General features: G+C 44.6%; 1 protein-coding gene across 5 annotated transcripts in view; it reads left to right on the plus strand.

The window, feature by feature from the left end:
• Positions 1-15,928, plus strand: part of ATG7 (autophagy related 7) — a 51,056-nt gene that overhangs the window by 6,375 nt on the left and 28,753 nt on the right. For all 5 annotated transcript variants that reach the window (XM_032966513.2, XM_032966512.2, XM_032966511.2 and 2 more), the window contains exons 3-13: positions 251-305; positions 736-853; positions 1,232-1,309; positions 2,874-2,990; positions 5,417-5,563; positions 7,807-7,895; positions 8,879-9,000; positions 10,086-10,176; positions 10,714-10,858; positions 13,099-13,257; positions 14,805-14,999. In XM_032966513.2, the coding sequence (XP_032822404.2) occupies positions 251-305; positions 736-853; positions 1,232-1,309; positions 2,874-2,990; positions 5,417-5,563; positions 7,807-7,895; positions 8,879-9,000; positions 10,086-10,176; positions 10,714-10,858; positions 13,099-13,257; positions 14,805-14,999 (1,316 nt within the window). The remainder of the gene's footprint in view (positions 1-250; positions 306-735; positions 854-1,231; positions 1,310-2,873; positions 2,991-5,416; positions 5,564-7,806; positions 7,896-8,878; positions 9,001-10,085; positions 10,177-10,713; positions 10,859-13,098; positions 13,258-14,804; positions 15,000-15,928) is intronic.

Genomic DNA, 15,928 nt, shown 5'->3' on the forward strand with positions numbered 1-15,928 from the left:
TGTGATCGGGGACTTTGCTTTACCCTATGTCATATGTTATTTATGAAGACGCGATTTTTCCGTAACGCGGCATTCTTCAGGATCGCTATTACCGTGTTATAGGAGAAGAAACTGTAAGTGATCAAACCAAATCGGCAATGCAACCGCGCCGATACGATCATCACGTTCTGAAGAGCCGTCGTTTTGATGGCTTGAACCGACGTGCTGGAATTCTCTAAACATTTCCTTGTTCGATGGTTGTTTTTTCCAGGAGACCCTCCCGGCCTTCCTGCTCGCATGATGCTGGAGTTCAACTCTTTTGACCCGTACGGCATTTTGTTTTATTTCAAACATATCCTCTTAAGGAAAACACGTACGCATGTGTGACACCGATTCTTTTGGTTTCGGCGATCGGGATATTTTCAAACAAGGTGCGTATTTTGAAATACTTTGCCGGATTCGTTTTTGCGCACTGTGCCAGGTTGGTTTTTATTAGGTTAGTTTGTTTTCCCAACGTCACGGTCCACTCATCCATGACAGTCATTGCCTTTAAGGGCCGAACTAAAAACATTTATTTTCTCCTGCTTAGTTTAATTTCGTTCATTTTTGTTCCTCTGTGTCATCTGCACATCCATCTCAGCTGTGTGCTTAACGTGACGCATTATACGTCTTGGATTGATTGATGGTGTTGATTCGCCCCGAACGGTGCGTTTTTAATCCTGGGGTTGTACGGCAATGTTTCTGGTACGCGGGCAGGCAAGCCCCCACGCCTGCCCGCAATTGCCCCATTGCAGGCTCTCTCCACAACACCAACACGCTGGGGGCCTTTAAGACGTGCGACAAGAAAGCGCTTTTGGATCAAGCTGCGCAGAAGGTTTGCGCATGAGTTGTTAACGCCATTCACTATTCATCCTCCTTGATGGTACACGGATTTGTACACCTTCATTTACAGCGTTACCCTTGCTCAGGCTCCGTCAAGGAATAAACAAATGATGCCGCAATTCTGCATGATTGTTATTATTAAAACAGCCGTTAACTTTCACAAGTGTGGAGACCAAAGCAAAATAGATGCCACGTTTCAGCGATGTTTGTTCACCAGGTCTGCCCACTAATTTTTTTTTCCCCAAGTCATTGGTTCTTGCTTGTAAAATAAAATAAAAAAGTTGCTCTAAAAGCCCACCTGAGGGTGGTGTGCAAACAGAGTGGTGAAAGGGTCCTTGAGAGTGGACCTTTCCTTTTGTTTTTGTTGCAGATCTGGGAGGCCGTGACGTCTGGAGCAGCACTGCAGGACCCCACCCTCCTCAACCAGTTTGTTCTGCTCACATTCGCTGTGAGTGTGGCCATAGAGATTTCTCTGTCCGTGCGTCCGTATAAACGTTGTGTAGAGTGGCTGTGGATGGGGAGCGGTGGCGTGGTGGTTAACGCACTGCGCTACAAAAACCGGTCGACCTGAGTTCCATTCCTGCTCGCAACCAATAGCAGTGGCGAATATTTGAATTGGTCATGGGCCTCCCGTAAGATGACTCAGTCTGAAATGAGTACCTGGTGCGGTGCGTCAACATGAGCACGCGGGAGACAGATGGTGGGACATGGTGTTGCCCACTCACCCCTTCATGTGCTTTGCTGACCATCATAGGTACTCGCTAACAGCATCTACCCCAGCAGTCTGTTAAAGGCTATAGAGGCGATCTTTGTCCTTGTGGAGTGGTTACACACTGCTTCATGCCCTGCTCAACCATCCAAGTATCCGAGGTTCAGTTCCCAGCTATGATGCACAACGTCAGTGGCAAGTTTGATCTAAACCAGCCTTAAATGAGTATCTGGTGCACCGTTTGAAGATCAGCACTGAGGGGACAAAGGAGGCCCCGACATGGGTGTAGTCACACCACTCCCTCCATCTGTCATGCTGGCTTTAATAGGTGTTGGCCAATAGTACCTAACCCAACAGTCTATAATGCTCAAAGGGGTATTATTGTGTTTTTATGTGAGTGGTGGTGGTTCCTGGAATACTGAGGTTGATAGGATTCTCAGTCATGGCTTGTCAGATCTTAACCTGCCCAGCACCTCAAATAGTTTGATGTTGGCTTAAATGAATACCTGTTGCAGTATGTAAACATCAGCGCCAGAGAGGCAAAGGTCATGGTGCTGGCCTCACCATCCAGTCGTGCGTAAAAGCAGCTTGTGTTTAAGTTGATTTTATTCGTTACACGGATGTGCCTGTTTATCCTTTTGCCCGGCTATTTTACAAGGGAGATCCGTGGCACGTGAACACAGAAACAACAATACAAAGACTAAAAAACATCAACATTGCAGAAAGCGAGTTAAAAGTCCATAGGGAATATCACACAACTAACAAACCAGGTATTTAACGGTTATAAATTATAACTGGTTAGAGAACTGCACTCTGAACACAGCAACATTTATTAAATTTTCAGTCTCGTCTCGTGCCCATGACAACACTTAGCAACAATTCTGTATAGGGCAGTATGAATTAATTTTTCCTTTGTTTTGTGTGCGCATGTGTGGGTATCTTTGTGTTTTTGTGTTAAAGTGAGAACAAAAATTCACAGCTGCTCTTACGGCCTTCCGACCTCCCGTTTAGTGAAGCGGGCAGATGTTTTGGAAAATAAACTATAATCACTACGTCGGCGACGTGGGTGAGTTGTAAAAACCGGGGATAGTTTTTTTGTTTCCATTGCAGTGCAGCGAGCTGTGAAAATCACACACATCCTATGTTTACGTTTGAGGGGGGATACCAAACTGGTGTGAACATGTGAAATACAATCCTGTTCTCTGCCCTGCTGCATATTCTATGTTGCGTGTCGTTCATTATTTCCCTGTCGCCACCGATATTCTCGTGGCAAGTTCAAACGATCCCCGCGTCTGTTTTCCAGGACCTGAAGAAATACCATTTCTACTACTGGTTCGCGTTCCCGGCTTTGTGCTTTCCTGATGGCATCGCTCTGCTGGAGCCTTCGCTCCCCCTTGGCGAGAGATGCTCTACTGCCCAGGTGCCTCTTAGCATTCGCGATTTGACTGTTTTTCACGAACATTTTGGTTCTTTACTCTTTGGTTCTTTCGGTAAAGTCACGTAGGTATAAAATAAAATGAATCACTACGTGTCGGGATGCAACACAAGCGTCCGTCATCAGGTGGGAAAGCGTGGGTCTGCTGCTGAGGCTGACCGTTTTAACAAGGTTTGAAATGGGTGTAGCCCAAGGGTTATTAAAGAAGTGGCCGGGGCTAGTGATGTTAATGTGAGAAATTAGCGTGTAACTGTAAGATAGGAGGAGAGCGGCCTCCTCAACGATGGCACGGAAGTGGCTATGTTAATGTGAGGGATTAGCATGATGTTAGTGTGAGAATTTAGCATGATGTTAATGTGAGAGATTAGCATGATGTTAGTGTGAGAAATTAGCGTGTAACTGTAAGATAGGAGGAGAGCGGCCTCCTCGACGAGGGAGAGCAACCCAACGGGTGTAATCCAAAGGGCCTGTGAGTATGAGAGTGCAATCCAAAGGCATGGGAGTGCAATGCAAAGAACATGTGAGCATGAGAGATTTTAGAGAGAGGCATAGAGAGAGAGAGACACAGAGAGTCGAAAAAATGTTGGTTCTTGCCACAAGCTGACAGGCAGTGCTCTCTGCGAGCATGATTTACTTTAAATAACTGACAGCACAATTGATATTGTACAGCCAACTGGCAACACAAACCTGACTCCAATTTTACCGGATTTTTTTGTTAGGAAGTAGGAAAAATAACTTTGGTTATTCGAATCAAATTCCATTAATTTATAATGCTCTTTAATTCCCTATGACAGTAGCGTTGACTCGAAAAAAATATTTTGTAGGAGGAACCTCGATTAGGATATTTGGTAATTAACAATTAATCAGTGTCCGGAATGCAGGGTGGACATCAGAGTGCCCAGAGAGAAACCCACGCATCCGAGGGGTTAACGCTAAACACTCGACACTGCTCTCTCCTGGCTACTTTGTAGCACCCATGCGTACAAAACACCTGGATAGTCCTGATGTATTACTCATCCAAGTACTAATTGGGATGAGCTCTGCTTACCTTCTGATGTGATGAAATTGGGCCATTCATGATGATTTGGTTGTATAACAGGACATTAAGCCACTACTGGCTTAATGTCCTGTTATTTACACATCAGCTTATTTGCCCGTCCATGGACGTAAGCTGTAATATTTATATAAAAACAAAAAATTGAGCAGAGTATAATTGTATCTTGTGTAAATTTGATGGCAGTGAATTTGCACAAAAGTACGTCATCAAACACTTCACTGCAGCTCACTGTAGCACTGTATTAATGGCAGTGAATCTGGCACAAAACTATATCATAAACTCCTCACTTCATGTCACTGTAGCACTGTATATAACTGAGCTTCAATTTGTTCAAATTCACTGCTCTTATACTTTATTCTCTTCTGCTTTCGGTCGCTGGGGTTGAAATAAATTGGAATTCGATACAATATCTGAAAAATCACTGAGAAATGTCTATTTTATCATAATGTAAAATCATAAATTAGACTTACCTTTTGTCTCAAGTGCTGAAAAAATAAATATTGACACCAAATCCACTTTGTTGCTGCGTAGAATTATTTATTAGATTCACTTTCAATAAGGAAACTTCAAACTTAAAGCGAATTTGCGAAAAAAATATTTCTGCACGACCTGCGTGAGTGTAAAAATCCACCCTCTCATGAATATTAATGCGGGGGGGGTGGCATGTGGAGTGACGTCACGCACGGGACACACAAACAGTCATTCTTGGCTCATTAGCAATTGTTAGAACTGCCGTTATTTGGATGGAATGCAATATGTGAATCTTATTTTTGATTTACAAATCATTTGTTGAACCCTACGTACATTAATACATATAAACGCACACATTTGTATTATGTGTGTGAGTCGGTATGTTTTTTGGAAGGATGTACTGTATATTTATCTTTCCAATGTTTCTACCAACAACCAAATCATGTAAATTGCACTCCATCCCATTATAGCTCAGAAGCTAAGCAGGGCTAAGGCCTGGATAGTGCTTGGTTGAGTGATCATCATGCACAGTACAGATTGTCAACGGACTTGCATGGTTACATGGAGTGGCCAGTAGAAAGTGGTGGAGAACAGCACATTGTTGTACTGTAGATCTATTACCCCTACATCAATGCTCCTTGTCTTCAACATCCTGCACCAACCAGGATGGTGAAGCATGGTTAAATAAATTCCCCGTGACCTACACGGCGAGAGTCGAACCACGTCCAGCAGTCGATGAGTAAAGTGCTGTCTGTAATTTATCGAAATACTTTTGAACGGAACAAATAGCACAGCACGCATATTTGCACAAAGACGTTAAACGGAAAGCCATTAGTGAATTTGCGTTGAAGTCTCATGTGAGTGTTGCGGTTTGGTATTAAAGGTCCAGGCTCTGCTGACCTCCTATGATGGACTTTGCGCCAAAGAAAGTGTGACTGCTCTGCCATGCTTCCTCGTGGGCTTCTCCGGGGATGACGTCGGCGTTGCCCCATTACGCGACTGGGACACCTTCTGGCCACGGCAGGACAAGGTTTGAATGATGAAAAAAAAAGGGCTTTACCCTAACCGGCGTCAATACAGGTGTTGAGACATCCAAACACTAGGCGCCAATTGCAAGGCGTCATGTCTGCAATAACCACACGTACTTGTGGTTAGAAAAACACTAACAAATATGCTTTTGTCATGTGCGCACCGTCCTTGAAACTGATTAGCCTGTGGCACAGAGAGCCTCTTTTTATGGCTTTGTCTCACTCGTGCTGTTGACCAAAGGCCACCAAAAGGCAATTAGTACAAGGACAGTGCAAACACCAAAGCATTAATAGCTCACGTTAAGCAGTTCTATGGTACCATTTTGCCAATATCAACATATTGAGTGATACAAAAAAACTGCTTCAGCATTCTCTATTTGGATACTGGCAAAAGGGTCCCATAGCTAGGGCAAGGTTTATTTAAGCCACATGGCCACTTCTCAGGAGTCAAACATGTATTTTCGTTGACATCAACATTCAACCTTCGTGCCCAATGTAATGCTAACTGCTGCCGTTGTTTTGTTTGTGTGTACGTTGAACTTCTTTCGCACCGTACGTAGCCCACTTTGCTCATGAGAGGTGCGGGAAATATTATTTTGTTGGATATATGATTATTTATTTTGATTTAAAGCTTTCGTGACTGCAGGGATTCATATTCTCGTTCTTTCGGTAAAATCACCTGATGAAGCTAGTTGTAATTACTGGCGAAACGTCGTACTCAGATTGTAAATGTTGTGGCTTGGCTCTCCAACACACCGGTGTGCTGTACTAGTGACGAATTGACCACGTTCTGTTTACTTGACAACCCTTACTAGTTGGCTGTGTCGGGTGGTGGCGGGTTTTAACGACACATTTATATATTTACGTGATCTAACCCAAAAAAACCCCTCTGTTATGGATGATATTGGTCGCGAAAGCCTACTACGTGTTAAACTGAGAGAAATGTACAGTGAGGGAAAAAAGTGTTTGATCCCCTGCTGATTTTGTACGTTTGTCCACTGACAAAGAAATGGTCAGTCTATAATTTTAATGGTAGGTTTATTTTAACAGTGAGAGACAGAATAACAACAACAAAATCCAGAAAAACGCATGTCAAAAATGTTACAAATTGATTTGCATTTTAATGAGGGAAATAAGTATTTGACCGCCTCTCAATAAGAAAGATTTCTGGCTCCCAGGTGTCTTTTATACAGGTAACGAGCTGAGATTAGGAGCACACTCTTAAAGGGAGTTCTCCTAATCTCAGCTTGTTACCTGTATAAAAGACACCTATCCACAGAAGCAATCAATCAGATTCCAAACTCTCCACCATGGCCAAGACCAAAGAGCTCTCCAAGGATGTCAGGGACAAGATTGTAGACCTACACAAGGCTGGAATGGGCTACAAGACCATTGTAGCACATTCCCCAAAAACACCATCCCCACCGTCAAACATGGAGGTGGAAACATTATGCTTTGGGGGTGTTTTTCTGCTAAGGGGACAGGACAACTTCACCGCATCAAAGGGACGATGGACGGGGCCATGTACCATCAAATCTTGGGTGAGAACCTCCTTCCCTCAGCCAGGGCATTGAAAATGGGTCATGGATGGGTATTCCAGCATGACAATGACCCAAAACACACGGCCAAGGCAACAAAGGAGTGGCTCAAGAAGAAGCACATTAAGGTCCTGGAGTGGCCTAGCCAGTCTCCAGACCTTAATCCCATTGAAAATCTGTGGAGGAAGCTGAAGGTTCGAGTTGCCAAACGTCAGCCTCGAAACCTTAATGACTTGGAGAAGATCTGCAAAGAGGAGTGGGACAAAATCCCTCCTGAGATGTGTGCAAACCTGGTGGCCAACTACAAGAAACGTCTGACCTCTGTGATTGCCACCAAGGGTTTTGCCACCAAGTACTAAGTCATGTTTAGCAGAGGGGTCAAATACTTATTTCCCTCATTAAAATGCAAATCAATTTATAACATTTTTGACATGCGTTTTTCTGGATTTGTGTTGTTGTTATTCTCTCTCTCACTGTTCAAATGAACCTACCATTAAAATTATAGAGTGATCATTTCTTTGTCAGTGGGCAAACGTACAAAATCATCAGGGGATCAAATACTTTTTTCCCTCAATGTATGTTATCAACCTCTCAAATGGTAAAAAATTAACACCATTTGCCATTATTGAATTTCAGTTCCAGTATTTTATCAATGTTGCTGTATGTAAGTAATGAGAAGATTGTGGATTTTTGAAAACCGTTTGCAGGCAATGGTGGCTGTGTACGATCCGTGCACGCTACAGCAGCACCCGGGATGGCCACTAAGGAATCTCCTCATTCTTCTGGCACACAACTGGTATGAGACAAACGTGAACAGCAATGCATTGTTGTTATTATCGTGTAAACAGACGTTGGGACTATGACTGCGTAGAGTTTCACGGTTGTGCAGCATAGCTCTCCAATATGTTTTCGAGTTGCACCGAGGGTTGTTCGGCATGATGTCCGACGTTTCACTCCACGTGCTGGGAGCTTCAGGAACTGGAGTTGTAAGCTGTCGGGAATGTCATACTTCCTTAATTATAAATGTTGGCCTTCGCCGTGCCATTGCACAGAGATTGGTGGTACACGCAGAAACAACCACCTCCCAGTGTTCGTTGATACTCTCCATTCAACGTTTTACCACCACACCCCACCCCTCGACCCCTGCCAGCACATTTATTCCAGATCAATTTTTGTCTCATCTTTACCATCATATTTTTTATGTTTGTAGTTTTGTTTTTTCCTCTGTACAATTTCATTCCCCATAGCACAAATACTCTTTGAGCATATCATTTGCACACAAAATAATTTTCCCAAGTTGCATGTAACTTGTACAACTTATAAATAATTTATTTTCATGCACAATTCAACGAATGTGACTTCAGCCATAGAATACACTGCAATCAATGAGTCGGTCCATCAGCACATGCCTAGTTGATACCATTGACCAATGAGATGCTCACCAGCCTTTGGTAGTGCTGTCATTACCCTGGGTCCAGGTAACTTTCTGTGGATTTCCTTGTCACTTTGTCACTACTGGAGGCTCATCTGCCTTTGAAAGTTGTACTACTCTAGATATCCAACAATCTTAAGGCTACGCTTCTGTAGCAATTACTTTAATTTGACTTCTGCTCATAATGTTGCCCCACGCCAATAACAAGGATTTATGGAACAGACCTCGGAGGGTTGTTATAGATTTGTAGCAGCTGCAGCAGCTTGCAGGAGATATCTTTTAAACAAAGTGTCATGAATTGCATTGGTCATGACGACTTATTGACCTAGACCTTTGTGTCTGAGCAGGGGGCCCTCTCTGGAGTCTCTGGAAGTGCTGTGCTTTAGGGACCGAATAACCCAAGGTGTCAGAGACATCACTCACAGCATCGTCCTCACCATTAAGATGACTTCAATTGCAGATATTCCAGGTGTGTACAATGCTTTCATACAATTAAAGTTGGAGTTTTCTTTATATATTCAAAATGCGGCCACATCTCGGTGCACTCTACAGAAACATCGGGCATATTTATTTTATAGAGAGTGATGGTCCTGCCATGGACGGAGGGAAAAAGGAAGGTCTTCAGCCTTGGCTTAAATATAGAGTCAGGGAGTAAACAGCACAGGTGACTTGGGGAAGGGGATTCCATGCTATGGGGACAGCAGTGGGGAATCGGAGAATTCCTATTGAGAGAAATTTCGATCAGGGGCTTGGCCAGAGAATCTTGGTTCCTGGAGCGAATAGTGCGTAAGGGAGGGGAGTACAGTGAGAACAGAGGGCACCGATATCCAGATTGCCTCATTTCTGAGTCATGCTCCCCTTAATTGAAAGTTCAGTACTCTATGTCCTAAATGTGTACAACTACCAGGATTGTACATTATGAGAGGGCATGATTGTGAGAGTATGTGCATGCCGCGTTGGCGAGATGTTATGTCCCTCGCCTGGTATGTAGGAGGTAATGGGTTCAATCCCGACCCTGATACCTGTATATTTTTGAGTATGCGTGTTCTCCCCGTGGTCGCGTGGATTTTTCTCCAGGTCCTTCGTTTTTTCCCTCCACATTTAGGAAGATGTTCTTAGAGTATTTGGCTGTTATAAATTTCCACGCAAAAAGCCACTTCTTTGAGCTATTATTTGTGGCCAGGTCACTTCTGAAAAAAGAGCTGTACAGTTCACTGGTCTTCACTTGGTAAAATTTAAATAATTAGGTATTTACCGAAGAAGACCAGTCGGCCAAAACGTCGAACTATTCCTTTTTTCTCAGTAAGAGTGAAGGACTCCTGATACTATTTAAACTTTTAACCCGTAAAATCGTGTACACGTTTACAGAAACGCCAACCTTGATGCCTTCGCTGCAACACTCAAGTAGACATCAGCTCCTTTTCTGAACGGTTTTTGCTTGTAAAGTACACACAAATATAAGGTTTTTTTTGTGGACAGACGGCTGTTTTATGGGCTGGTGAGTGACAATGGAAATCGGGTATGACATCTTGTATTTTTAATGATTGGGGTCAGGTGGTCCAAAGTGTGTTGGCTGGGAGAAAAACCAGAAGGGAGTTCTTGCCCCAAGGATGGTGAACTTGAGCGACTCCATGGACCCAAAGAGGTACAGAACCTCTTCTGCCTTTGCGAAAGGGGTAGTGTTTCACGGGTTCCCACTGGGTTAATTTTATCTGCTGGTTAAATAAAGGATCCTGACTGATACAGTATTACTATCTTAACATTATGTTTCATACATTATTTTGGGTAAGGTCGCGTAATGGTGCGGTCACATTTGTTTCGTTAAGACTCCGCCATATTCATGCAAATTATTCTCTTCAACTTAACTACTGAGCTGACACAATAATGATGTGTATGTACTTAATCGCTTGTACGCCGCGTGACAGTTACATTTGTTTGGCCTCGTCGGGTGGTGGAGGGCCTAAACAACACAAATTCTGCCAAATCATTGCGGCCCCAAAAATCTATCGCGAGTGTAAATAATAACAACAATAACATACATGCTCTGGCCTTGTCACCACCGATATCTCTGGGCTGTTCATTTCATGACGCTGCCGCATTCCCGAGCCACAATTCCTCGCCACGCAAAGCCACCAGTGTACCGGGGGTTTGGCATCGGGTAACGTTAACACGCGCGTTCCAGGCTGGCAGAGTCGTCGGTTGACCTGAACCTCAAACTGATGCGGTGGCGGCTGGTGCCCTCATTGGACCTGGAGGCCGTGTCCACTGCCCGCTGCCTGCTGCTGGGAGCGGGAACCCTGGGCTGCAACGTGGCCAGGACCCTGCTGGTACCGTAGCGCCCAGACCCGCGCCGCCACCCGCTCTATGCGCTCGTGCATCGTGCGCGCCGCTCACCGAGTCTTGTTACTAAAGATTGCCCGATTCATAATCGTCTTCTTTTGGGTTGGATCGCGTGTGCGTATCTGTGGTTATGTTGATGTTCACTGCATTGCAGTCGTTTTTTTATTTTCCATTTATTCTTTTCGTGTGTTCCATTAGCCAACCATGCTCATGTCAATGTTTAACTATAACCCTCCGCCACCCGATTGGGCCAATCAAATCAAGTTGTCACATCATGGGCAAATGTGCCACTTGATTTAGTTTATCAGCGAAGCCGAAATGTGGAAAAGCATACACGATATAACCCAAAATAAACTTATTACGAATCATAATATTGGTCACGAAAGCCTTTGTATTCATTTCGGATTTTGTTTTTATTTAAAACTATGACTTTAGTTTTGCTCTTCCAATTATTATTACATCCGCACCAAATAACTCGATTGAACGACGCACATGTGGTTCACGCTGTTGGTGTACAATGCGGAGGTTTTTATTATTCGAACCAAGGGTGCGGGATCGGTGGGGGTTTGTTGCGAGGAGTTTAAGGATTCACCCCCACCCACAGCGAGTCCATGGATTGCCAATTATTTGAGGTCATGATTGGATTCAAGGATTAATAATTTTCATGTTTTGTTTGTATTGTGTCGTTTGTGTTATTCGTTTCGTTTGTACTTTTGGTCTCGGACAGGCAACCTGCCTTGTACATCTTTTCCCCTCGTTTGTATTTGTCTTTATTATTTGTACTGCCCATCACGTTGGTACGGTCTGTGTTGCTTATACAGTCCCAGTTACATTAACCGTCTGGTTTGCATTGTCTATCTCTATTTGTACACGCATTTAATTCACTCCGTCTGTTGTAGCCTCAAAAAAATAAATCTTGTAACTCAATTTTTACCCACTTCCCAATGTGCTATTGACTGCAAACTTAAAATACCTACGTCATACTGATGACAAGACTATATTCTATCATAAAAAATCCAAAACATCTATTTTTTAACATTTTACACACTTTTATTTAACTTACTCTGTGTGTTGTCGTATCCTGAAGTCTTGTAACTCAATTTCAACCGTATTCCCAGTGTGGTATCGACTGCAAACTTGGTATAGGTATATTTCGATTTAAAGCTTTCGTGACTGCAAGGATTCATCTTCTTTGGTTCTTTCGGTAAAGTCACGTAGAATGAGAATAAAATAATAAATTGATAAAATAAAATAACACAATAATATTCTCACGACGTTTCGGCCACAACACAAGCGGCCTTCATCAGGTGAAGGGACGAGACTGTCTGGTAGGACACTCCAGCGCTGTCCTCCAGACAGTCTCGTCCCTTCACCTGATGAAGGCCGCTTGTGTTGTGGCCGAAACGTCGTGAGAATTTTATTGTGTTATTTTATTTTATCAATTTATTATTTTATTCTCATTCTACGTGACTTTACCGAAAGAACCAAAGAAGTTGGTATAGGTATGTCATACTGATGACAACACTATATTCAATCATTAAACATTTTAAATATATTTTTAAACAATCTTTATTACGGCTCTAATTGTCCACGTTTATGGCTCTAATTGTCCACGTTTATGGCTCTAATTGTCCACGCTCAACTCACGTTGCCTGTAAATCACCACGGTCCCTTACGTTACGGCAAGCCTCGGGGAGCCACGCCGAGGGGCGGGGGGTGTGGAAGGAGGGGAGGGGCGATAGGGGGAAGGGGGAGGGGCGAAGGGGGCAGGGGGAGGGGCAGCTTGGACAGTTCATTTCCTTTAAGCGTTTTTTAAAAAGTATTTTTAAATATTTTATTACCTACGTGACTTTACCAAAAGAACCAAAGAGTATGGATCATTGCAGCCACTAAAACTTCACATCTAGAAATTGTCTGTCTCGTTTGTAATGCATTGCAGTCTCTTTTTAATTTTCCATTTATTCTTCGATGTATAACATTAGCAACATCAACATATAAATCTACACGAATCCTAAATAATCGGTTCTTACACACGCGATTCAATGTATGCATCGTGATTGAATTAATCAATTTCACCAATTGAATCGACGCATCCATTCCGTTACATGCCCTTGTTGTTACCCCATGACCTGGGTCTGTTCCCCACAGCCATGGCGCCGGTTGGTCACCTCTCTCTCCCCCCACCCCTCTGACCACCGCACGCATGTGCCTGGCCGTTGACGTGCAGGGATGGGGCGTGCGTCACATCACCTTCGTGGATAACGCCCGGGTGTCGTACTCCAACCCAGTGCGGCAGACGCTCTACGAGTTTGAGGACTGCCTCGGTGGCGGGAAGCCCAAGGCACAGGCTGCGGCCGAGCGACTGCGCCGAATCTTCCCAGGCGTCGTGCGTGATGACCCCCGCCGCCACCTCTCTCTCTCACTACCACCTCCATCCTCCTCCAAAAAATACAAAGATTCCAACCCCCCCCCCCCGTAAAGACTTAACAGGCTGTTGGACCAAGCGCCGTTAGCCAGCTCCTATGAAGGCCGGCACGGCGCACGAGGGCGATGGGTGGCCAGCGCCGCGCCCGGCAGCCTTTGTGCCCCTAGTGCTGTCGTTTTCACACCACACCAGGCTGAGTTGACGTAGGGGAAGCCCAGAAGTTGCTCACACATTTTCTACCGTCATTGGTCATGAGCGACAATCGACCTCGGATCGCCGTGTTCACAGTGCAGTGCCCTAACCACGACACTACCGATCCCCACCTCCTGCAAGCACACATAGACACATGCGTATATGTGATTTATTTCACCCAGGTGAGAGCCAGACACATACCATTTTTCCGCTGGCACATCCGAGCCCCACTGACACGAGGTCTTCATTGTATATATGGTTTTCCACCAGCTATTTGCCAAGTCCAGCCAGAACCGAACCGTGAAACTGTGCTTCACTTGGCATCAGTATCTGTCCCGGGGGCCAAACAGGGCCAGGAGAGGCTTTAAGAACCCTCATTGCATGTTACATGTTCGTCATGCGTTGCATTGACAGGCTCCTTGTTCGTTGTGTGTGACATTATCAACACAGCTTGGATTCTACAGCAGTGAAACAAGGTCTTTGAGAATAGGTTTTCACCTTTTTTCTGGCAACAAAACAGGTGTTGAGATGTTAAAAACACCAAACTGAAACCTCTTACAAGGAATCATGTCTGCATTAACCACAATACCTGTGGTCAGAATGCAAACAAAAAACACACTCTGATAATATATGCATTGTGTTTGAAACTGATTGGTCCACACCAAAGACAGCTTTCTTTGGAGCCTAGTCTCAAAACGGTGTTGCCAGCATTCTGACCACAAGTATTGTGGTTAATGCAGACATGATTCCTTGTAAAGGGTTTCATTTTGGTGTTTTAACATCTTAACACCGGTTTTGTTGCCAGAAAAAAGGGGAAAACCTATTATCATATTTTGGTACTGGCAAAGGAGGTCCCATGATGTAACATGGTCTTTGCTGAGCTTCGCCAGGCTACCCCCGCACGGGCCCGGCACGGCTCTGTTGTTCAGTGGAAAAATAGGTATGAAAGTCTCTCTTTCACAGACGACTAAACTTATTTCAGAGGTCACCTGGCCACAAATGGCAACTCAATGAAGTGGCTTATCAAATGGAAATTTATAGTAGCCAAATACTCTAAAACGCACGTTTCTAAATGTGGAGGGACAAACTGGAGGACCACGGAGAGAACACGCAGATTCCAAACATACTGGCGTCAGGGTCGGGATAAACCCCACGAACCCTGTAAATGAGGCGAGGGAAATAAGACCACGCCACCGTGACTGGATGTCACAAAGCAATAGAGTATCGACGTATATCGAGGAACCACCATTAGCATCCAAGCAAAACCACCATAGATAAGGATGGGTTTGCCTACAATTTGCCCTGCGTTCGCCCAGGTCTCGGAGGGTCTCTCGCTGAGCATCCCCATGCCTGGCCACGCGGTGGGCTCGTCGCCGGAGGCTGAGGAGCAGGCGCGCAGGGACACGGCGGTGCTGGAGAGGCTCGTGAGCGAGCACGACATTGTCTTCCTGCTCATGGACACACGGGAGAGTCGCTGGCTGCCCACTGTGCTGGCCGCGAGCAAGCACAAGGTGCGTGCCCACCCCCACGCATGCTATAATATTATGAAACTATTTTGTATTTTACCCATTGAGCTGTCTAGCTCTTTTTCAGAAGCGACCTGGCTGTCACAAATAATAGCCCAGTGAAGTGGCTTATGTGGAAATTGATAGCAACCAAATACTCTAAAGGCATGTTGATTCTAAATGTGGAGGGAAAAACCGTAGGACCTGGAGAAAAATCCACCCGACCACGCAAAGGGCACACAAACTCCAAATGTACAGGGCATCAGGGTCGAGATTCCACCCACGACCCTCTGTACACCAGGCGAGGTAGTTAACATCTCGCCACTGTGATGCCACACACTCAACATCGCGGGTGGAGAGTCCCATGTCCACCAGCTCTTAGGTTAGACGTGTCCCCGCTATGCTTGGTTAAATTCAGACCTCCCTCTTCCCCCATAAAGTAATTTGCTGAATTTCTAACATTTGGAGCCCACGAATATGTTCAGCAATTTTTTTGTCCATTTAGTACAGTCCCATTTTTTACGTGTTTTCCTATCTCCTTCGTACAGTTTTGTTTGCTTCATTAGATTGAAGGTAAATGGAAAGGTGCAGCCCTGCAATTGCCTCACCACACCGTTGCATGCCGGAGAGCGAGCCTCCGCTGGAGGGAGCTGTGGAGAATCCCTCCAGAGAGGGTATTTGGCCTACTCTTCCATGCTGCTCAGATGCCTCTGAAGAGATAGGAGTACCCACACTTTACCTCACCAGACGTGACCTGCTGAACGACTTAAAAAAAAAAACATTTGATTGAAGTAACATGGTTCCACTTCACAGGTTTTCAACTCATTAGTACATTCTTCTTCATTTCGTTAGCTTGTATGCATAAGCAATGAAATCATCAACATGCTCTCGTAACTTTGGAATAAACTATTCTCATGTGCACGCTTCGAGGTATG

Source organism: Petromyzon marinus, chromosome 36 (assembly GCF_048934315.1).
Source record: "Petromyzon marinus isolate PM22_M1 ecotype Great Lakes invasive population chromosome 36, UKy_Petmar_22M1.pri1.0, whole genome shotgun sequence".
Classification (NCBI taxonomy): Eukaryota; Metazoa; Chordata; class Hyperoartia; order Petromyzontiformes; family Petromyzontidae; genus Petromyzon; species Petromyzon marinus.